Source organism: Cryptomeria japonica, chromosome 5 (assembly GCF_030272615.1).
Source record: "Cryptomeria japonica chromosome 5, Sugi_1.0, whole genome shotgun sequence".
In the NCBI taxonomy this organism is placed as follows: Eukaryota; Viridiplantae; Streptophyta; class Pinopsida; order Cupressales; family Cupressaceae; genus Cryptomeria; species Cryptomeria japonica.
The window spans coordinates 5632538-5656551 of NC_081409.1; the positions used below are offsets into that span (position 1 = coordinate 5632538).

At 34.3% G+C, this 24014-nt stretch overlaps 1 protein-coding gene across 1 annotated transcript; it reads right to left on the reverse strand.

The window, feature by feature from the left end:
- Window positions 1-16892: 16892 nt before the first annotated feature.
- On the reverse strand, window positions 16893-20610 carry LOC131077959 (cytokinin riboside 5'-monophosphate phosphoribohydrolase LOG1). Its single transcript, XM_058015557.2, has 7 exons — window positions 20231-20610; window positions 19230-19327; window positions 19082-19112; window positions 18870-18969; window positions 18510-18580; window positions 18268-18411; window positions 16893-17483 (listed from the first exon to the last, which is right to left on the reverse strand). The coding sequence occupies exons 1-7, from the start codon at window positions 20351-20353 to the stop codon at window positions 17388-17390; spliced, it is 663 nt and encodes a 220-aa protein (XP_057871540.1). The 5' UTR covers window positions 20354-20610; the 3' UTR covers window positions 16893-17387.
- Window positions 20611-24014: the final 3404 nt, after the last annotated feature.

A 24014-nucleotide genomic window follows, 5' to 3' on the forward strand; every position in this document is an offset into this window, starting at 1 on the left:
GAAATCTTTAATCTTCATTCCAATAATTAACAATGGTCAATAATGGCTATTTAATGAACAATACAATTCATTTCATTTCATCGTAAGTGTTGTTTTTATAATGAACAATATAATTCATTTAATCAACAATACAATACAATTCATTTAATCAACAATACAATTCATGAATAATACAATTCATTTAATGAACAATACTTGGTACAATTCATTATTACCCTATGCATGGTCCTATTTTTCCCCCCACCTTGGTCAAATGCTCGGGGTTTTATTAGGGCAGCAATTTTTCGGTTGGCAAAAAAATCGTCAGTCTCACTCAATCAAATGTTGTCGTGTGGCCAATTTCTCATTCTGCTCGTCACGATGACAAACCGTCAGCTCCGACATGTCCAGTTTGGGAATTATTACCCTATGCATGCTCCTATTTTTCCCCCCCACTCGATCGAACGCTCAGGGTCATACCCTATCAGCGTCGTCCCTTGAGTGCCCTAAGTGCTCAAAATTGTCAAACTTTGACGAGCCCTAACTCGGAATTCGTGGCACCTGCAAATGATCCGTTTGAACCTATGGGGCCATGAGAGGGGTCCCTACAAAAGCCAATCTCGGTTTTTCAATTTTCCCTACGGTTTTATTGGGGCAGCAATTTTTCGGTTGGCAAAAAAATCGTCAGTCTCACTCTATCGAATGTTGTCACATGGCCGATTTCTTGTTCTGCTCATTGCGATGATGAACCGTCAGCTCTGACATGTCCAGTTAGGCATTATTACCCTATGCATGCTCCTACCCACCCACTCGATCAAACGCTTGGGATCATACCCTACTGGCGTCATCCCTTGAGTGCCCTAAGTGCTCAAAATTGTCAAACTTTGATGGGCCCTAACTCAAAATCCATGCCACCTGTGAATGATCCATTTGAACCTACGGGGCCATGAGAGGGGTCCCTACAAAAGCCTATCTCGATTATTCAAGTTTCCCTACGGTTTTATTAGGGCAGCAATTTCTCTGTTGGTGAAAAAATCGTCAGTCTCACTCAATGGAATGTTGTCGCGTGGCCGATTTCTTGTTCTACTCGTCACGATGACGAACTGTCGGCTCTGACATGTCTAGTTAAGCATTATTACCCTACACATGCTCCTATTTTTCCCACCCACTCGATCGAACGCTCGGGGTCATACCCTACCGGCATCGTCCCTTGAGCGCCCTGAGTGCTCAAAATTGTCAAACTTTGATGGGCCCTAACTCAGAATCCATGGCACCTACAAATGATCCATTTGAACCTACAGGGCCATGAGAGGGGTCCCTACAAAAGCCTATCTCAGTTTTTCAAGTTGCCCTACAGTTTTATTAGGGCAGCAATTTTTCTGTTGGCGAAAAAATCGTCAGTCTCACTCAATGGAATGTTTTCGTGTGGCCGATTTCTTGTTCTGCTCGTCGCGATGATGAACCGTCAGCTCTTACATGTCCAGTTAGGCATTATTACCCTACGTATGCTCCTATTCCCCCCCCCCACTCGATCGAACGCTCGGGGTCATACCCTACCGGTGTCGTCCCTTGAGCGCCCTAAGTGCTAAAATTATATATAAACAAGCATTACACTGTAGACACATAATGATCATGAATATTTCCATGTATTGTATACACATAATTACCATTACACTTGCATGTGACATCCATGAAGGGATATGCAAACATTTTTTTTTTTTCATTATCAATACAACTACACCAATGTACTCATGTCCGGATACATGGACATTATCATCAATATAACTAAACCAATTTGCTCATGGACATTGTATATCATCATAACAATGTTACATCAATTCACATCTATATACAAATACAACATCCCACTTCATCTACATCAGACATCCTCGTGTCCTAAGAGAAAAGCTTACATACAGCAATGCCTACATATAAATGAAGACCAAAATAAGTAACCTTTTATGCGGATTGAATGTGCTACAAGAAACAAATTATAACACTTAATGCAAATTAGTTTGGCAAATTATAAATCTGGTAGATATGGTTATTTCTAAATAGCAATACATTCACTTGACTTAATGTTTATGCACAAAATTTTATCTCATTAATGCATAAAAGAATATGTACCATCACCAAGAGAGGGTCTTGTCAACGGCGAATGATCTAGCATGAACCTATATATCATCAAAAATCATAATGTGATGTACTATTGTATATCATCAAAAAAGACCTCCATGAGCATAAAGGTTTTGTGATAATTATATCATCACAAATTGTCAGATAGTATTCTCTAATAACAAAAATTGTAAAGCTCATCAAATGCATGATAATAAGTTGTGTTGCAAAAATATGTCCCTTCCGATTATATCGTGTACCTGCTATGTGCATGCAAAAACTGTGTTGCCAAAAAAAAACGTTCATCAATAGACCTGCATTTTCAACACATCCTTAATATACGTGCGTAACAAACTTGATCATTAAGGTTTAATTATCATTGTTTGAAATGAAATGCATGATAAAAAAATAAGGCACCATTAAAGACCTACTACTCAAGTGTGCCTGAAGGGTCATCTCTTTGTTTAAGAGTATCCAGTATTACTTCATGATCAACAGTAGTCACTGTCTATAGCTCTTTGGTCTTCGATTTTTCTTGATGCTTCAACAACTTGACATTTGTAGCTATAATAAGGTGTGAAAACATTATAATGGTTTTATGTCTCTCATAGTCTTCAAATGCAGGTATGCCATTCTTTCTAATCATGTATGTTCGCAACCAAGTTCCCACAACAACAATTGAACCTGTAGGATATGTGAACCCATCATCATCTATCACTAGTTGTGTTAGCTTTTGTTTTCCCTGTACACATCATGCCAACTAATATTCTTATCTCTCTTCATTCCCTTGTGGTGCAACAATTGCAAAAACATGTCCTAGTTGTACAAGATCTAATAGATGATCATACTCAAGTGAACTTTCCATGTCATCATTTGACAAGGATATTGTTTGAGATAGAGGAGTTAGATAGTGGGGAACCCATGTATTAATCCACTCACTTGACTTGCACTGATCCCAATCACACCAAACACAACTCTGACAAAAACAAGCCAACGCTCATGTCCAAATGGTCCATGTACTTGCATCTAAGCTGAGAAATGAATGCATCTTTGAAGAATCTTTAATTGTTTGACAATCCAATCTATCTCCCACTGTTCCCTCCTCAACCAACCAAAAGAATCTGCTCACTGCTGAATCAAGAGTACCTCCATGTGACAACGCTAAACTGCACCAATCAACAATAGAACGTGCATCAGAGAAATTTGCACCTAAAATCCTCAATTGCTCCTTAACTAGAGCTCTCTTCAAACATGCACCTGCTCCATCATGCTCTCCCTTCCCATGCCCTGCCTCAAAAAAACACCAAATATGAGGTATACGCCTCTCCACATGCATTCTACTCAACCAATAAAACATACGAGCATTCTTGAATTGACCCATACAGTTATCTGACCATATTATATGTCAGTCAATTGCAATATATTTCTCATGCAAGAACTCAAAAAAATTCTCGAAAGAATGTTGCACATACTCGGAGGAGTGTGATCTATCATCACTCATATAAAAATGATACTCCCTAATTATCTTCCTATCCTCTTCTATACTATCAAGAGCATGTCTATATGTAATGTGAATAAAAATAGTAATCTGGACTGAATTGTAGTATTGAGATTGTACCTCATTCTGTGGTTGCAATGTATAGTTCTCTGCAAAATCAACCACCGATACAATAGTGCCAATCAGGAAAGAGTTCTTACACATCTTGAACTGTTGATCCAACCACTGAGACCTATGGGTGTGCCTTGCATACTTGTAGAAAAGATTTTCCTTGAAATCCAAAATAAAATCAGCAATACTCACTTCTCTTGAGACTAATTCGCATCTAGAACCTTCACCTCCACTCTTCAAAGCATATTTCACTGTCTCGTATCTTTTTTTATCAACATAATTATTTCCAAACTCGTGTTCGCTGCCCTCATGAAAACATGAAACAAACTTTAACAACCCACCGCATTCTGAGCACTTCTCATTCAAACAATCATTTCTATAGAAATAGCAGCCATCATCTCTAGGGCATAAAAATAGATCTTGCAAGTCTCTTGATGATCTTAGAAATAGCATTGCACCACACTCCTCCAACATCTCATTAGTATGCATCGTAGAGCGAATATGACATAAAAGTTCATGGTACATTGAAAACTCCACATGGTACTTGCAACAACAAGTATTGCCAATCTTAAGAGGAACACAATAAAATGGTTTCAAAGATTCAAAGGCCCTTTGTGATATTTTCAAAGTTGGATGTAATTCACAAAAAAAATTGTACAAAATTGTTTGTCTTGATTCCAAGAAATGTTTGGGATGCAGTGTGTGGTCTCGGTTGCCAATTCTTAATTTCAAAATGTCCTTTACATTGTGTGACACTCTAGAATTAGAGTGCCAAAATTGTTGAATCTCTTCCTTCACATTGTCAGTCAACTTTCTATCAACATGTGGAAGCCTCCCACCAAATGCCCATGTATCTTGTTGAAGTGGATCGTCAAGTCTTTGTCTTCGTGCAAGTGCTCTATCCAAAGTTTTATGGTTTATGTTAAAATCAACACAAGTTTGTCTCATTTGATGAGCCTTCCTCAATTGATGGCTTACTAAGGAGGTTGTAATCACTCTTCGAGCGGCTCTCTTATCTCTTTCTTTGGTATTCTTTCCAATAGAATTGAGAGCGTCAAATAGATTTTTTGCAATAATAGAATTTCTCTCCATCTTCTTGTTCATACGAATCTTCAATTTTTTTAGCAATGGTCTCATCTTTATCATCTTTAGCAATTGAACAAAGAGTTGGCATTGCTCGATCAATGTCTTATTGCTAAAATTTTGGTTGAAAAGTTGTGTAGCCCACAACCAAATGGTTCTTGTTGACCTCTTGCCTTCAAGATTCACAATAATGTTCTCATTGATTTCAAATAACCATTTTGGGGTTCTTGAAGGTATTGGATTTGGAATTTGTCTTTCATCCATGAGAGGGTCTTCATTTCTAAAGTAATTAGGTGTTACATATGGTTCACTTGGTTGAGCAATTCCACCTTCAATGTTAAAGTTTTCCACATTTTCACCTCCTATATCAAAATTTTCCACATGTTGAGCATTTTCATTATCACTTTCAACATTTTCAAAATTTTCAATGTTTTCACTTTCAAAATCTACATTTTCATTTTTAATAACTTGTGGCACATTTTCAAATTCAATTTCCTCTTCGGTTGAAGTAACATTAGCAATATTTAACATGCCTTGTCTTCTCCTCCTATGACATTCTCTTTCTCTATACACTTCAATTTGGTCATTTGAAAGTTTTCTTTTGCTTTTAGACTTCCGACGACTACTACTCCCCATTTCCCTCCACACATATGCTCCTTCATCATTGACAATGTAAGTTTTCACTTTAAGAATCTCCCAAAAGCACAAATTTGTCTCTAGCTATCTAAAAACCCGTGATCCTCAACAGAAAATAGAATATGCAGACTGTGGGCCGTTGGAATCTACAAAATGGCCCACAAACCCTTTTTTTTTCTTTTTTTGTACTAAAATCAGATATCCGATTTTAGTACAAAAATTTGTGGTCCCCAAAAATTTTCCTGTTGCCGCCATTTATTTAGTAAACTGCCACATGGCAGAAATCCGATATCTGATTAAATCGGATATTGGATATCGGATTTTATTAGTCATATTTTAGAGAGAGAGAGAGAGAGAGAGACCATATGACCCCTAACGACACCACAAGACCCCTTAAGACACCAAATCATGTCGTTAGGGGTCATATGGTGTCCTAAGGGCTCGTAGGCCACAATATGACCCCTTAGGACACAATATGACCCAAAGCGACCCAATATGGTGTCATTAGGGGTCATATGGTGTCCTAAGAGGTCATAAGGGTTCATGGGACACCATATGACCCCTTAGGAGACCATATGACCCCTAACGACATGATTTGGTGTCTTAAGGGGTCCTATGGTGTCGTTAGGGGTCATATGGTGTTCATAGGGTTCATATGATGTCTTGGGACACCATAGGACCCCTTAAGTCACCAAATTGTGTCGTTAGGGGTCATATGGTGTCCTAAGGGGTCGTAAGACACAATATGACCCCTAATGATAAGATTTGGTGTCTTAAAGGGTCCTATGGTGTCGTTAGGGGTCATAGGGTGTCCATAGGGGTCATATGGTGTCTTGGGACACCATAGGACCCCTTAAGACACCAAATTGTGTCGTTAGGGGTCATATGGTGTCCTAAGGTGTTATATGGTGTCCCATGAACCCCTATGGACACCATATGACCCCTTAAGAAACCAAATCATGTCGTTAGGGGTCATATGGTGTCCTAAGGAGTCGTAGGACACAATATGACCCCTTAGGACACAATATGACCCAAAGCAACCCAATATGGTATCATTAGGGGTCATATGGTGTCCTAAGAGGTCATAAGGGTTCATGGGACACCATATGACCCCTTAGGACACCATATGACCCCTAACGACATGATTTGGTGTCTTAAGGGGTCCTATGGTGTCGTTAGGGGTCATATGGTGTCCATAAGGGTCATATGATGTCTTGGGACACCATATGACCCCTAATGACACCATATTGGGTTGCTTTGGGTCATATTGTGTCCTAAGGGGTCATATTGTGTCCTACGACCCCTTAGGACATCATATGACCCCTAACGACACAATTTGGTGTCTTAAGGGGTCCTATGGTGTCCCAAGACACCATACATATGACCCCTAATGACACCATAGGACCCCTTAAGACACCAAATCATGTTGTTAGGGGTCATATGGTGTCCTAAGGGGTTGTAGGACACAATATGACCCCTTAGGACACAATATGACCCAAAGCGAACCAATATGGTGTCATTAGGGGTCATATGGTGTCCTAAGAGGTCATAAGGGTTCATGGGACACCATATGACCCCTTAGGACACCATATGACCCCTAACGACACAATTTGGTGTCTTAAGGTGTCCTATGGTGTTGTTAGGGGTCATATGGTGTCCATAGGGGTCATATGGTGTCTTGGGACACCATAGGACCCCTTAAGACACCAAATCATGTCGTTAGGGGTCATATGGTGTCCTAAGGGGTCGTAAGACACCATATGACCCCTAACAACATGATTTGGTGTCTTAAGAGGTCCTATGGTGTCGTTAAGGGTCATATGGTGTCCATAGGGGTCATATGGTGTCTTGGGACACCATAGGACCCCTTAAGACACCAAATTATGTCGTTAGGGGTCATATGGTGTCCTAAGGGGTTGTAGGACACAATATGACCCCTTAGGACACAATATGACCCAAAGCAACCCAATATGGTGTCATTAGGGGTCATATGGTGTCCCAAGACATCATATGACCCCTATGGACACCATATGACCCATAACGACACCATAGGACCCCTTAAGACACCAAATCATGTTGTTAGGGGCCATATGGTGTCCTAAGGGGTCATATGGTAACCCTTATGACCTCTTAGGACACCATATGACCCCTAATGACACCATATTGGGTCGCTTTGGGTCATATTGTGTCCTAAGAGGTCATATTGTGTCCTACGACCCCTTAGGACACCATATGACCCCTAACGACATGATTTGGTGTCTTAAGGGGTCCTATGGTGTCGTTAGGGGTCATATGGTGTCCATAGGGGTCATATGGTGTCTTGGGACACCATAAGACCCCTTAAGACACCAAATTGTGTCGTTAGGGGTCATATGGTGTCCTAAGGGGTCCTAAGACACAATATGACCCCTAACGACATGATTTGGTGTCTTAAGGGGTCCTATGGCGTTGTTCGGGGTCATATGGTGTCCATATGGGTCATATGGTGTCTTGGGACACCATATGACCCCTTAGGACACAATATGACCCAAAGCAACCCAATATGGTGTCATTAGGGGTCATATGGTGTCCTAAGAGGTCATAAGGGTTCATGGGACACCATATGACCCCTTAGGACACCATATGACCCCTAACAACATGATTTGGTGTCTTAAGGGGTCCTATGGTGTCCATAGGGGTCATATGGTGTCTTGGGACACCATACGACCCGTTATGACACCATATTGGGTCGCTTTAGGTCATATGGTGTCCTACAACCCCTTAGGACACCATATGACCCCTTAAGACACCATATTTGGTCATTATGGGTCATATTGTATCCTAGTGGGTCATATTGTGTCATATGACCCCTTTAAGACATCATATGACCCCTTAGGACAACATATGACCCATAACACACAATTTGGTGTCTTAAGGGCTCATATGGTGTCCTAGGACACCATATGATGCCTATGGACACCATATGACCCCTAATGACACCATATGGTGTCATAAGGGGTCGTATGTTGTCCTTAGGGGTCATATGGTGTCCTAGGACACCATATGATGCCTATGGACACCATATGACCCCTAATGACACCATAGGGTGTCATAAGGGGTCGTATGTTGTCCTTAGGGGTCATATGGTGTCCCATGAACCCTTATGACCCCTGAAGATGCCATACGACCCATTATGACACCATATTGGGTCGCTTTGGGTCCTATGGTGTCTTAATCTCTCTCTCCCCCTCTCCCCTAATCTCTCTCTCTCTCCCTAATCTCTCTCTCCCTCTCCTTCTCTCTCTCTCTCCCCTAATATCTCTCTATCCCTCTCCCCTAATCTCTCCATATATCTCTCTCTCCCCTAATCTCTCTCTATCTCTCTTTCTCTCCCTTCCCCCTCCCCATCTCTCTCCCTCTCTCTCTCTCTCTCTCTCTCTCTCTCTCTCTCTCTCCGCTAATCTCTTTATCTCTCTCTCTCTCTCTCTCTCTCTCTCTCTCTCTCTCTCTCTCTCCTAACTCCCTAATATCATATACTAATTTATTTATAAATTAATATATTAATATATTAATAAACAAATCTAGTTAGAGAATTTATTGATTAAAATTGGATATCCGATATAATCGGATATCCAATTTTTGCTGTCAAATTTTTAAATTTCAAATTTTGGCTCAGGAATGCTTTGGTATTTGGCTTGGAAGTAACAAGCATGGAAAGTCAACTAAAAAAACGTGTTTTTCAGTATTCCTTGATTTTCCAAACTTTACACTGGTGGCTAATGACTTTTTTTGTAGCCAAAATTGATAAAACGAAAAGGGTTTTTTAAGGACGTTCCCAGCTTTCCAACAATATAAGGCTTGTCTTATTTTGACTTTAATAAATAATTATTATTTATTTTCTAATTGAATTCTGACAATAGTCCTAATTGATATACTAATTGAAAAACACTCATAACTTTCAAACGGTATAACATTTTTTGAATCCGAAACATGCATCACATCCTATGCTTCATCTACTATCACAAAAAAAAATTTTAAAATATCATAAGGTTTTGACCAAGTTAAGGTGGTTAGATGTAGGAGTTTCTGAATTTATGAAAAGCTGTAGTAAAAAATTCATAAATAATTATTTACTTTATAAAAAATTTTAAAAAAAATGTGTCACATCCGGACATGAGTCTAATACTTATATTATAAATTTTATAAAAAAATATTATGATTTGATTGTGATTAGGGTGGTCAGACATATGTGTACTTCTTATTTTTTTCCTGAAATTTTAGTACCACTGCATTGAAATTTGAAATTTTCATCAAATAGGCTTTTTTTTTCCAAAAAACAACTAGCAGCTTACAAACTACATTCAATTTTCTATATATTCTCTTCTTACATATTTTAAAAATAATGTTCACAACTTATTCAAATTTTCATGTCAAGTTGCATAACTTTGATTTTCTGAAATTTCATTGCCACTTAAGGGCCTGTTTTGGCACACCATGATCCTGCACATACCCAGCATCTCCAAATGCCTGATTATAGTTCTGGTTAAGCACACTGTCTACACAACAACACTTCTCTACTCTTCTCCACTACCGAAAGATAAATTTTCTTGCTCGCACATACAATACTCTCATAGATCTTAGATACAACCACAAACACACAACTTACATGATTACAACACTTATTTATACAAATCATCAACCTTAACCTTAAGGTCGGCCCAACACATAAGACCTAATTACAAAATTACATCACACGATACATAAATCAATAATCAGACCAATACAATGTCGGCAAGGACATAGCATGGACCCAAATCAAATCCTCGAACATGCAACAACACCAAATAATTTGGCAAGATCATCTGCAACACGCTAGACCACCGAATATGTCGCATGACATGAAGAATACCACCGTACCAATAAAATCTTCAATAACACGCACCACGATCAACGCAGACCACCAAAACACATAGAACATGATCAGAGAGCATCAACAAGCAACATGAATTCCACCGCAATAATTGCAACAACTCGGATAACAAGAATCATCATTATTCCATCACTGGAGCTCAAGAACACAAACAACAAACTTAAAGATACGCTTGTGAAGTTCCAAATCATGAACTACCCGAACTGAGGACACACATGAATGTCCCAAACACTCTCCAAAATCTGCACAACATAAGGAGTCAATTTCGAAGCAATACAATCCAGAAATCACAACTTTGCAATATAGAAACAACAGAAAAACCAATCATCACACCGGATCAGATAAGTTGAATAAATCTTCTTCCGAAACACTGAAACTCATATTGAATCAATTGGAGATAAGTATCTCAAAACCCATTAATCTGCATCAACATATCTGCAACAGATCACCCAAATCAATTCAACTCTCTGCAATACAAGAATATGTTGACATCAATGACAACAACACATTCCAACAACTCTAATATCCAACATTTCTCTCACAGACCCACAACCATAGTCCTAGTGCAAACTACCTCACATTCAGCAATCTGTTTACACACGTAGGAACTTATATTCTAATACTACTTGATGAAGAGTACTCCCCTTACAAAAACAAGCGCACAACAATAATAGAGAAATAAATATGAAAAATGCAAAAAAGAAACACTTGCTTTCTATTATTCCAATGAAATGAAAACTACAACATTCAAAAGATAACATGTTATAGCCACATGGGCTTTCTCATTACAATAATCTACATGCTAGATCTACAATCTAACACTACTAGGATTGGAACTACCTTATGTGATCTCCGTTCACCTTCTTTATTTGGAATGTATAACTACCCTAGAATCTTTTGGAAAGTGTATTCCATGTTTGTGGGTGCCAAAATCCTAACCGTCCATTTTCCCATTAAAAAAGATATTTTATTAGATATTTGAATTTTCGATAGTCAAACTTCTTAGAGCCATAAATTTTAATATGATCAACAGATCTTTAACCATCATATATTGTTGGATATCTCATGAAGCAACCTATAACAATGGATTGCACGACAATTTTTGAGCTCATTTGGGGCTTCTAAGACCCTCAAAATTGCATTTGAAATTATATTGGAGAAATTTCTCAAAATAAAAAACCTGAATATCTCTCAAACGCCACATGATATTGGGATTATTCTTTCACCATTGGCTTCATTTCACCATTTTGGAGCTCTATGTAAGATTTCAAGCAAAAATGCCAACTCACTAAAAATAGCAACTCTTCCATTTTCAACCCTTATTTGAAAATTTAAACATTTTTTTTGGATGATGCAAGATCACCCTTATACACCCTGGATGCTCTTGCATCAATTGCATTTGCAATAGTATTGCATATTTTCAAAATTTAAATTTATATTAAAAATGCTTCCTTTGTCACTAGTTATTATGAAATAATTAAGATGTAAATTATATCAAATTGCATGCTAGGGTGGAATGTTTAAAGACTAACCCTAATTGGAATAAACATCTGGCACGTGTTCAACATCTAGGACAACAATAGAATAGATAGAGAACACATATATGTGATGCTTAAAACGACAAAAAAGAAAATTTACATTAACATCACATCATCTTATGATTATTTCATGCTTACTCGTTATTCTTAATATTTCACTTACTATCATGAAGCTAATTCATTTAGGGTGTAACCAAAGGATAACATGAACCTCAAGATTCAATAGATTCTTTGAGGTGTTCTTAAACATCATTTTTTCTTACTAAATATTGATACCAAACAATGTGCTAGAATAGGTTGTATACTATGAAGATTTATCAAATCATCTTTGTGCATATCTATATCAAGTTTATGTTCATGAATGCGATGATTAGACCCATACACATAAATCTAAACCTAATAGAAAATAATTAAATTTTACAAATAAAGAAGAAAGCATGAAATTTTAGAATTTGAACATAGACATTTTAGACACTTCCCAAAAAGTAACTCATTTCATCTAATAATGTATTTACCTCTACATAATAACCAATTTCAATACGTTTTAAATAATAGCTACTATCAACAATAATATTAGCATCCACATGACATTAACAGGAAAGCCGCATCGCATACTAACAACAAAACCAGCCTTTTTATAAGAAAATAATTTAATGATTGTTAGTGACGGGTAACTACTTCCTTGGCCAACCAAATTAAAACATAATTAACAGGATATTAATAATAATAATGCGATAAGTGATGTGATATAAAACGTCCGTTAATAATATTAATAATATAATATAAGCTTAATTCCTCAAAACTCGTCTTATAATTTGATAAGACCAATTCTATTGTCCTTCAATTATATGATAAAAGCCAAAGCTTAAGTCGCTATTCATGTCATACTGCAAATTATTTTCAATTGCTTCCCACATCGAAATCATATAAAGTTAATAATAAAATATATTTGCTCAGGAAACAATCCATCTCTACGTGCATATAATCACTTATACCCATGCATAATATATTTAAATTAAAAATATATATATATATATATATATATATATATATATATATTTTATTTTTTATTTATCATTTTGTCTCTTTTTATTGAATATGAATGTATAGGTTTTTCTCTCTGTTTTATTCCTATCTTCTCCTTTGTGAAAATGTGCTGGAATAATATTCTCCCCTTTTGAAAAACATAACCAAAGAATTTTTTGCAGAAAAATTATTTTCTCAAACAAATATGCAATGAAATAATTTTTAAAGTTTGGATATATATGAATTTTTTTTGTACATGTAAAAATATTTTAATACATACAAATCAAACTCTTTATGCAAAACCCCTTTCTTCCTTTTTTTATTTTCCCTTTCTTCACATCATGACTGGAATTTTATAAGATCATAACCCTAAAAGTAAGCTTTATGAAAAGTATAATTTGTAAAATATGTTTATTTTATATATATATATATATATATATATATATATATATTTTTAGTGAATATAGGTTTTTTTACCATACATAAGACATATGTTTAATGCATACTAAAAAATAGGAAAAAAAGTAGAAAAAAATATTAAAAATACACATACATTCTGTATTGGTGTTCTTGTTTCCACCAAAAAATTGTAATATAAATGAATATATATATAAAACAAAATTGTATTATGAAATAGCATTACATTAAATTACAATTAAAAAAAAAAGAAAATTAAATATTTTAAATTTTATATATATATATATATATTGATCAGTAATACCAAGCTCGCGAGTCAAGCGGTCCAGTGGGGATTTGAACCTTGGTGGCGGTTTCACCAAGCAAGTATTTTAAAATATATATTAAAATATACACATGAAACCTCAAAAATTCTAGTTCATGTCATCTTCGGATTCTTAATGGTTTGTTTAATATAAGTGATAAAAGGTAAAATTTAGATTAATAATGGTGATTTCAATATCTTAGACATAAAAGTGGGACACACTATTGTGGGAAGACCCATATATTAAGGATGCAAATACAAAATGTAATACAATGCAAAAATATTACTCCAAGATACAATATCTCCGAGACTTTATGAGATAATATTTACAAGCTTTGAATACATAAGAGATATCCTAACACAAAAAAAATATGGATACAATAGTACAAGAAGGTATAGGAGGATGATGCTATTATCAAAGATAGGTACAATGATATCAATAGGGTACTTTTTGTAGAACATGAAACTAAATGCTTAGAAAGGTTACTCACCATGTCTAAGTAAGAATGAAAATATATTAACTTAGAGAAGTTTGTACTCAACCACATTATTCAATGTAAGATGTCACCTATCTAAGTAGATATCAACCTAAGTAAGTTTATCCTAAGGTCCAAATTAATGCAAGAAAAATAATATAAATATATAAATAATAAAATGTACTAATTTTTCAATCTATCTTCTATGATATTATCTATCGTTGTATACTTAATGTGCATTACATGGTGATATTTAGATTACATGTTTTCAAAATTTAAATTTAAATTCAAAAAGTTGTTTCCTTTTTCATTAGTCATTATAAGTTGACAAAATGTGGATTACACTAACATGCATGCTAGGTTGGTCTATTAAAAGACTAGCCCTAATTGGAATGAATCATCTATCACATCTTCCATTAGGAAGAATATTAAAGACTAGCACATGTACTATTAAAATGGTAGTCTTTATATTTTGCCTTGGTTTCTCTTGCATATGAGAGCTACATAGAAACACATGTCAAAGTAAAATAAATAAAACACATACTTTAGCATTGCATTCTTCATGAGTTCAATTGTAATGATGCAACTATGATAACTATGATTATTTTCTGGTAAAAATAATAGCTTTATAATTATGTCCAAATGGAGCACGTTTTCACAAAGTTGTACACCTTTTTATCATGCTATTTGTAAAGGTAGATTTTATTTTATATCCAAATGAAGGCTACTAACACCTCATATGTATCTAGACAAAGCCCTTTTACTTTTATTTGCATAATTATAGTCCATAATGAGCTATTTGTAAAGTCAAATATTTTTTGTTGTAGCTGAATATTTTTATCCTTTTTCATAACATGCATAATCTTTAACCCCACTCTTTTACTTTACTGGGAATTATTTATAGATTGTTGGCAATCCTCTACTCATTGCAACAATAGCAAATATGCTTATATTCTCTGTAATGAAGTGCCCATGAAGATTGAAAACGCATGTTCCACGTTAATGATTTGTTACTTAAAATAGATCAATATTTACTTATTATTGCAAAATAATTAATTTCATATTTGCTTGAGTTTATTTTGGACATACTTTTCTAAGGGGAAAATGTAATAGTGAAAATTACACATATATATCATTTTCCTTCATGTTTTGGACCCATGTTGTCTAGTTTGTCCTTTCCTTGATTCGGGACCATATATAGTTGTGATCCCAACATTACTTATCCCCATGTATATTTGTCTCATGTCCCAAATTTCTCATTCTTTAGCCTAATTTAGGTTCATAATACTAAAAATGATCTACATTCCCTCTGAAATAGTATAATTTAAATTGCACTTTTTCAAATTTCAAATTTAAATTCAAAAAGTTGTCACCTTTTTCACTAGCTATTATGAGATAGCTAAATGTAAATTACACCAAAATGCATGTTAAGTTGATCTATTTAAAGATTAGCCCTAATTGGAATAAATCATCTAGCAAATGTTTAAAAAGGACAAAAAGGGAATTTACATCAGCATCACATCATCTTATGAGAACATGATCTTTAGGATTTCATAAATTCTTTAAAAGTGTTTATAACTCCCTCTATCAATTATTGAATCTAGCTATTATACAATGCGATAAAATAGATCGTAGACTATGATGATTTATCAAATCATTTTTTAGAGCCTTTCGATCCATATCTAGGCATTAGACATATGCTCACACACATGATGACTTCATCTACACATGAATCTAGACCTAAATAGAATAGAATCAGATTTTACATATCAACAACAAAATATGAAGTTTCAAAACCTTGGCATTTACTTATTTAACACTTCCAAATAAAAATATATTGTCTATTATAATAGTGTTTTGAATTTCAATTTTTTTAATGTTTGAATACATCCAACGAAGCATCATGACATAATAGCAACAAAACCAGTCTTTTTTACAATAAAATAAGTTAATGATTGGTAACTGCTTCCTTGGCCACCAAATTATAACATAATTTAATACAATATAATAATGAGACGTGATCTGATTTAATAAAGCATCCATTAAATCACACCTCTCACAATCTTAATTTCACACAAGTCGTCTTCTGATATGATAAGACCAATACTGTTGCCCTTAATTGTATGATAAAAAGCCAATGGCTTGATTATATTCCTGTCTTACACAGCAAATCATTTTCAATTGGTCCCCGCATCGAGGTCATATTAAGTTAATGAAACTATTTTTGTTCAGGAATCAATCCATCTCTACGTGCACATAATCAATTGTTCCCATGCACAATATATTCAACATTTTAATGCAGTTGCACAAAAATTCCAAAGAAAATGACAACTCCCTCCATCCTGTCCACTTATTCAAAGCATTAAGACATAAAAAGACTGCTGACAAAGATCTTAAAGCTACGAATCCCTCTGATTTTCCATGCTGCTGAGTATTCTCTGATATCTCCATGATCGCATTAATTCTCTGGATCTCAACAAAATCTAAATGGCATCTGGAAAGATACACTACTGTCGTAAATCTCTTTTAACTAATTCTGGGTATCCTTTCTTTAAATATTGACAAGAATATTGACAGAATTCTGCCATTGTAACTGCCTTGGGGGGCCTCACAGTTATTATTGTTGCAGCCTGTTACAGCTGGTGTTATCCCACAATCTCACTTTTGGGTTTTCTTTTTTCCTTTTGTGCAAATCTGAGATTTTCATTAGATTGATTCATAAGATCAAAAGCACAGACTATAAGAGGAAGAAGGGCAACCAAAATCTCTGAACTGCAAGATAAGATTTTTATACACAACATACATTTGAAAGCTCCATAAAATTGATTATTAATGTTGTGCTGTTCTGCAAACAGACATAAGAACAGTTGTAAGAACTGATGGACAAGATTATTATAATATTTGCCGACAAAAATCCAGAATGGCCAAAATTATATTCCTCGCTATTCACTCCACGCATTTATATTCTCATATATCAGAAAATTCAAGTCCAACACGGCACCCTTTGTTTCAATATAAAAATGGAGGTTTTTTTGGTTCTTGTACTAGAATTAAAATATTTGTGGCTGCTGTAGTTTTCGAGCAAGACAAAATTTACAAAAACGGGTTAGAAAGCACAATTGTGCATTTGCAATGAACACGAGATGCTTATATTACATTTAACGTCAAGACAAGAGTCAAAATGAATACAATCACTGTGAAAACTAGGCCTGGCCTGGCCTCCTCTCTGCAAGTGCATGTACTGTTTTAGGGTTTGTTGTTTGTTTCTTTCACGTTTGTAGTAATCATCATCAATCTACCGGGCTATGTTTGGCTGAATTGAAGATTTTTCAAGCTGTTCCATCTCCCAGCTCAATTTTGAAGCAACTCCATCATGTCTTGGAACGTACTCCTGCAATGCATTCCAAAACCCAACACGTTCATCTTCTTTTATTAGAAAAACAAGCTTCCTAATAAACCAACCATCTTCTTTTATTAGAAAAACAAGCTTCCTAATAAACCAACCATCTATATTATAGGACAACTTTCTAAAACTCCATTTGAGATCAATCATTATACTCCATTTCCATTTCTTGCTTGTGAAAAAACACCCTGTATTCCAACAAGCTTAGATAGTGAAGAGTCACCCTGTGTTCCAACAAGCTTAGATAGTGAAGAGTCTCAATCACAATGGTTGATATCTTAATTGCAATTGGGAAAAACTTAATCCTTAATCAAGCTACTAAGACAAGCTAGCTTGGCTATTACATCCACACAAGCAATCTCTATTACCAAGAAACTATGGTTCAATAATAAGAATAGAAAGACTCCAAAGAGAAACTCAGCTTGTGGGCTTAATTGTGAAAAAAGGGATGTTGGTACAGAAGTTTTGACTGAGATTGTTTTATAATTAAGTGTGTTTACTAATTTATAGTAGAATGGTGATGGCTATAGTCAATTAAGACTTAATTTGTATGAAGGAGAACACTTAAAACTTTTTTTTAAAGCTCTTCTTCATATAAATTATATTTTAATTACATTTGAATTGACTGAATAGCCACTGTATAAGAAAACAGCCACAAGGTGTGAAAACATGGTATATGGTTTTTGAGTCAAAACTAAAAGTAGCAAATGCAGTCAAACCCCAAAAGAGATCTGACAGTTTGAACTATTTGTGCAAAGTGGCTTTTTCTCACCTCCAACTTTCGTACTAATTCCTTTGCAGTGGGAGCAGACACAATGATATGACGAGCAGCAGGCTTAATAAACCCCTCCTCCACAGCCTTGTCAATAAAGCATAACAGAGAATTGTAGTAGCCATCAACATTCAGCAATCCCACCTTCACCAAAGTTGAAACAAAATAGAGTCTTCTGTCAGTTGACAGATTTACCATTTCAAGAAGTAAAAAGAAAAAAGCACTTGTAATTATCTTTTTACCGGTTTGTCGTGTATGCCAAGTTGAGCCCAGGTAATGGCTTCCAATAGTTCTTCCAGAGTGCCGTATCCTCCTGTCACATTCATTCATTCATATTTAAGATTTAAAGCACAAGTTAAATATGTGCATTTACAGTCGTGCAGCTGCAGAACAGTCATTCATCTTAACACAGCATGGGTTGGTCAGTGGCTCAGAGAGCAAACAATTCAGTCTGTAATTCTTCTTGTTTATTTTGAACAGAAGAGTACTAAGATTACAAATGTTATCATTAAGGTGGTTTTTTCTCAGTCAAGTAAACCTAAGATTTTACAGAATTTGATATGCAGGTGTTCTCGTTTTAGTAGATGGGTTATCTGTTTTACCTGGCAATGCTATAAAAGCATCTGACTGACGAGCCATCTCTGCCTTTCTTTGATGCATATCTCCCACGGCTCTTACTTCTCCTACTGTTTCACCTGTGATCTGCACAACAAAAGAATAAAAAATTTAAATTTACGTTGTCATAACCTGTACGAAATGTTAAACAACAAGTGCTACTTGGGTTGTAATGATGATTCCTTCAGCTTTTTCTTACCTCTCTGGACATGAGCGTCTTGGGTATGACCCTGTGACCAATAGAAATGTAAGGTGATCTGTGTTAGACTTTTCAAAACAAGGAACAACCAAGCTTCCATGATTATGCTAGAATTTTATCATTTCATGAATGAGGAAGCTCTATTTACCCTAAGACATGACCACCGCCATTATACACTGCTTGTGATACCAAACCCATGAGCCCAATGCTTCCTCCTCCATACACCAGGTCTATATTTCGTGAAACCTGACAGACCAACCAGCGAATTTGTTCAGAAAGGACACCCACATGAAAATGTGACAGAAAAATTAAAAGAAATTATGTGGATAGATGCAATGAATTTGTTTTGGACAAAAAGGCCATCACCATGAAATTTTTTCAGAATGGATTTAATTTTAAAAGGATTGAATGCCACTTTAAAATTCATACAATAAGTAGATTCATGCAACAGTTTATTTCAAAAACGAAACACCCACATGAAACATGGCGACCCACATAAGAATTCATCTGAACAAATATATTGCAAGACATGTAAATTTAGTTAACAGATAAAGGCAATGAATGTGTTGCAAAACTGGGCTGTAAAAACATGAAAGACTATTATCAGAATGGATGGATTGATTCAATTATTTAGGGCCAATTAGGCCTAAAGCAAGTTTAGCACCATCAGATCTCAATGTCTAAACACCAATCGGGAAACAGCAGCAATCTGTCACAGGACAAGAAGGCTTAAAAATTATGTCATAATCATATTGTACACAAAAAAATTGGCCCATAAAAACAATGAGAAACTGGCTGTATTTTTCATGAAAAACGAATAGATTCTATGAGTATCCAGATGGGTATTCATTCTATGAATGAAAACTGAGATGGGTATTGAGTTTATGAAGAAAAATCGGCATGGGCATTCGATACAGTGTGAATATGAACTTAGTAAGAATTATATGGCCGCTTCGAGACAAGCGTTGAAAAAAGAGAGTCTGTGATGGAAAGGCAAGCAAGTTAGAGAACCTTCCTCTGACATACATAGAAATACAAAAAAACTTAAAAAAGAAAAAATATGGTGTATTGTATGAAGAAGTAGATTGCGCTACATTGATCTGACATAGTGTAGATTATTGTATTGCCTTTTTCTTTCTGTTTCCTTACCAGTTCATTGGCAAGTTCTACTGCTGCAGTTTGATAGCTCTTTTTTTTCCCTTGACTGCTGCCGCAGAACACACAGACTGTCTTAAACCTGGAGTTGGTCGTTGGTTCGAGTCCCATCTCCATCGCTCTCAAAAGCTTTCAGAGTCTCTGCTAACCCTCGGCAGAAGAACAGAAGAACACAGAAATGAAAAAAACTTCTCCTACTGGTATAATTAATCAGACTGGATGGAAGGCCCGCGTTAGCTTCTTTGAGTGATTCTTGACTGCGGTAAACGCTTTCTATATATAACCCCACAAGTACTAAGCCCTTGAGAGCATCGTTGCCCTATATACGGTGTATATACAATGTGTATACTCCATTGTGGCACGCTTCTCTAGACGCCGTAGGACTCGATACCCTTAAACAACACTCCACCTCTGCTTCTGTACTCTCTCTTCTCTTAAATCAATCAATTCCCCACAAGCAAACCAGGAATAAATTAAGAGAAAAAATTAAAATAAATTAATAATAATTAGGCAGAAGTTCTCCATCTTCAAATTAGAATAATCAATAGGTCCATAAATGGCGAAGGCCTACCTATGCCGTAGACTATCCTTTGTTTATCTTATACGTCTATAAGGCAATAACCATTAATGAAAGGAATCATACTTAGAGACTCAGTTTGTATTAATGATTGGGAAGAATATATACTCTGCAATTTATGATATATATATTTGTTGAGTTATGATATTAAATGTTTAATAGGTAGGAGAAGTGTATCAATAGTCTTTTTAGCTAACTTCATGCATTCACAAATTCTAAATGATACATCGGATTTTGTTGAAAAATCTAATATTTTTGTTTGCCTCTATATGCAACTTAATTGCTTATAGCTATTGTTTCGACTTATGTGTAGTAACAACGCATGTTGTGGGATTAGTTATGCACGCAAGAGTCAAAAAGTACACATTTCAAAGTGTCACCCTATAGCTACTTAAAGATGCCCCAATAACCATGCAATTAAATTTGTCAATACTTATGCACAAATGCTCCAGTAGTCATGTACTAATGGGTCAATTGTGGTCCAAAAATGTTAAAAAATGGGCTACTATTGCTACATGTGAAGTTTATAAATGGACTTTTAGTTATAATTTTTTGGGTTTCTTTAAAATTAGTATTTGGGGGGTTGGGTGCACAAGGAGTGAACGGTTATTGGAACTATAACGACTATTGCTTCCCCAGGTATTCAACATTAAAAATGGTTGACAATCACAAGAAAATGTTGTATCTACATATTAGAGTGTCATCTAGTATATAGATGATTTTTATTTTCAATTAATATTATATATTAAACAAATATTAGTATTAAAGATAAGTAAAGTTTATTAAAAATCTCAAGAAATTTTATCAAGATAGATTACTCTTTATGTCATAATATCTATATATGAAATAAGCATTCAAGAACCACTGGTACAAAAAATTAAGTGTAGTAAAATTAACATAGTAAAACAAAATTTATTTTATTCTTATATCAAATAAAAAATTGAACACTAAATATAGATTTGAAGTCCCTAAATCAGATAGATTGATAAGTAGGAGATAGATGATCATCTAGTCATAGTATTTTTGTGTCAAAAAAGGGTTAAAATTCAATACAAATAATGTCAATAGATAGATTGTTGACCCTACATAATATGTCAAACAAATATTATAATACTAAAATTAAAAAAAATCAAGTGTCAACCTAATAATCTTAACAAGAGATTTCATCTCGTGCCATAATTTTATTCTCTTCCTTAAACAATACAAAAATTAAACATAATTAAAATCGAAAACTCTTTCAAACAACTTCATAGATTATAGAAAACCTATACCTACTATCTTTGAGAAATAATACCTATTCACACCTTAAAAAAGAAAAAGAAAAAGAAAAATTCAATGAGATTAACTTTTTCAATTGATATCTACCCATATGTAGCATCATATATGAAGAAGAATATTCAACATGAAGAAGTTTCCTAGGAGGAGGTTATTCAAAATTACCTGTAATGGGCCCTTGGTCTATTGGTGAAGTTGAAAGGCTATAAATGAGCCCACCAGAGATCAAGTCTTGTTAAGTGCAAAGCTCCGACATCATAAATCATAAAGGATGAGGTTGGGATTGTGCGTTATGGAATTTAAAAAAATATATTTGGTATGTCTCTAGTTTTCTTAGTTGTTGGAGGGAGTTGTTCAATTTTCCTAATAAATTAAATGTTATTTGATATATAATATACGAAGTATAAGTTATAATGGCGGAGGGTAGAGTATGTGTATGGCTTTAAATTGATGGTGATTTATATATTTTTTGTATTTTTATTATTAAAAATTAGAAAAAGTTTGTAACTTTTTTTGATGAATAAGTGTGTTAGAATTAAATTATTTGGTATGTCTCTAGTTTTCTTAGTTGTTGGAGGGAGTTGTTCAATTTTCCTAATAAATTAAATGTTATTTGATATATAATATACGAACTATAAGTTTTAATGGTGGAGGGTAGAGTATGTGTATGGCTTTAAATTGATGGTGATTTATATATTTTTTGTATTTTTATTATTAAAAATTAGAAAAAGTTTGTAACTTTTTTTGATGAATAGGTGTGTTAGAATTAAATTATTTGGTATGTCTGTAGTTTTCTTAGTTGTTGGAGGGAGTTGTTCAATTTTCCTAATAAATTAAATGTTATTTGATATATAATATACGAACTATAAGTTTTAATGGCGGAGAGTAGAGTATGTGTATGGCTTTAAATTGATGGTGATTTATATATTTTTTGTATTTTTATTATTAAAAATTATAAAAAATTTGTAACTTTTTTTGATGAATAGGTGTGTTAGAATTCTATTAATTGGAAAAAGACTATATATATATATAAGGTGGATGGATACAGGGTCACATCTCCAAAAACAAACAGTCCATATCAAAACATAATACAATTTTTATACTCTTATATTCAACTTACATTTAATTAATGTTGATAGGCATTCTACAATGGCAGCATGGGGTGGAGTGAAATTGTGTGAGTGTGTTAATGTTAACTTTTATCTTTTAGTTTAAATTTGACAACCATCCACATGTCAAAATGTTAATATTAATTAGAAACTTAATATTTTAAAAATAAACACCATATAAAACAAAATATACTCTCATTAAAATTATAATTTTTAAAATTTAAATATAAAAAACTATATATCAATTATTGAGTAAATAATGTAGATATGTAGAATATAATTTAAATATGAAAAAACAATTAATGTGGACACAATATAATTTAAATTATTTTGTATGAAGTAGATATAATTTAAAATGAAATAAAATAATTTTAAGGTAAATAAAATTGTTTCAATTAATATCTATCGACATTTCTTTAAATAGATGTATTTAAGATATCTATATTAGTTTAAATAAATATAAAAATTTAGAGATCACCCACTCAATTAATATTATGATTTAGAAAGATTTCCTCTATTTAAATATTTCATGAACTATAATAGTTTTTCTAACAATTAGACTCAAAACAAATTGCAATTAGCCTTTGATCATTTTAGATTTAATAATGATTATTTATAAAAGTTGTACAATACTAATCATATTAATTGATAATATGTTTTCTTATAAAAAAATGTTATTTAAATTATATTTAGTTAAAAATTAAGTAAAATAAGGGTTTCCATTTTATTAACTTAGTATCATATAAATATATTTATAGATTTAGATTCTCTCTCTCTCTCTCTCTCTCTCTCTCTCTCTCTCTCTCTCTCTCTCTCT

What these genes read in the sequence shown, in the direction of transcription:
- LOC131077959 (XM_058015557.2), bottom strand. Translation starts at nt 20,353, where the DNA reads ATGGAGATGGGACTCGAACCAACGACCAACTCCAGGTTTAAGACAGTC. An exon ending in TAGAACTTGCCAATGAACTG is followed by an intron (nt 19,328 to 20,230) that starts GTAAGGAAACAG and finishes TTGGTCTGTCAG; the next exon opens with GTTTCACGAAATATAGACCT. An exon ending in GGCGGTGGTCATGTCTTAGG is followed by an intron (nt 19,113 to 19,229) that starts GTAAATAGAGCT and finishes TATTGGTCACAG; the next exon opens with GGTCATACCCAAGACGCTCA.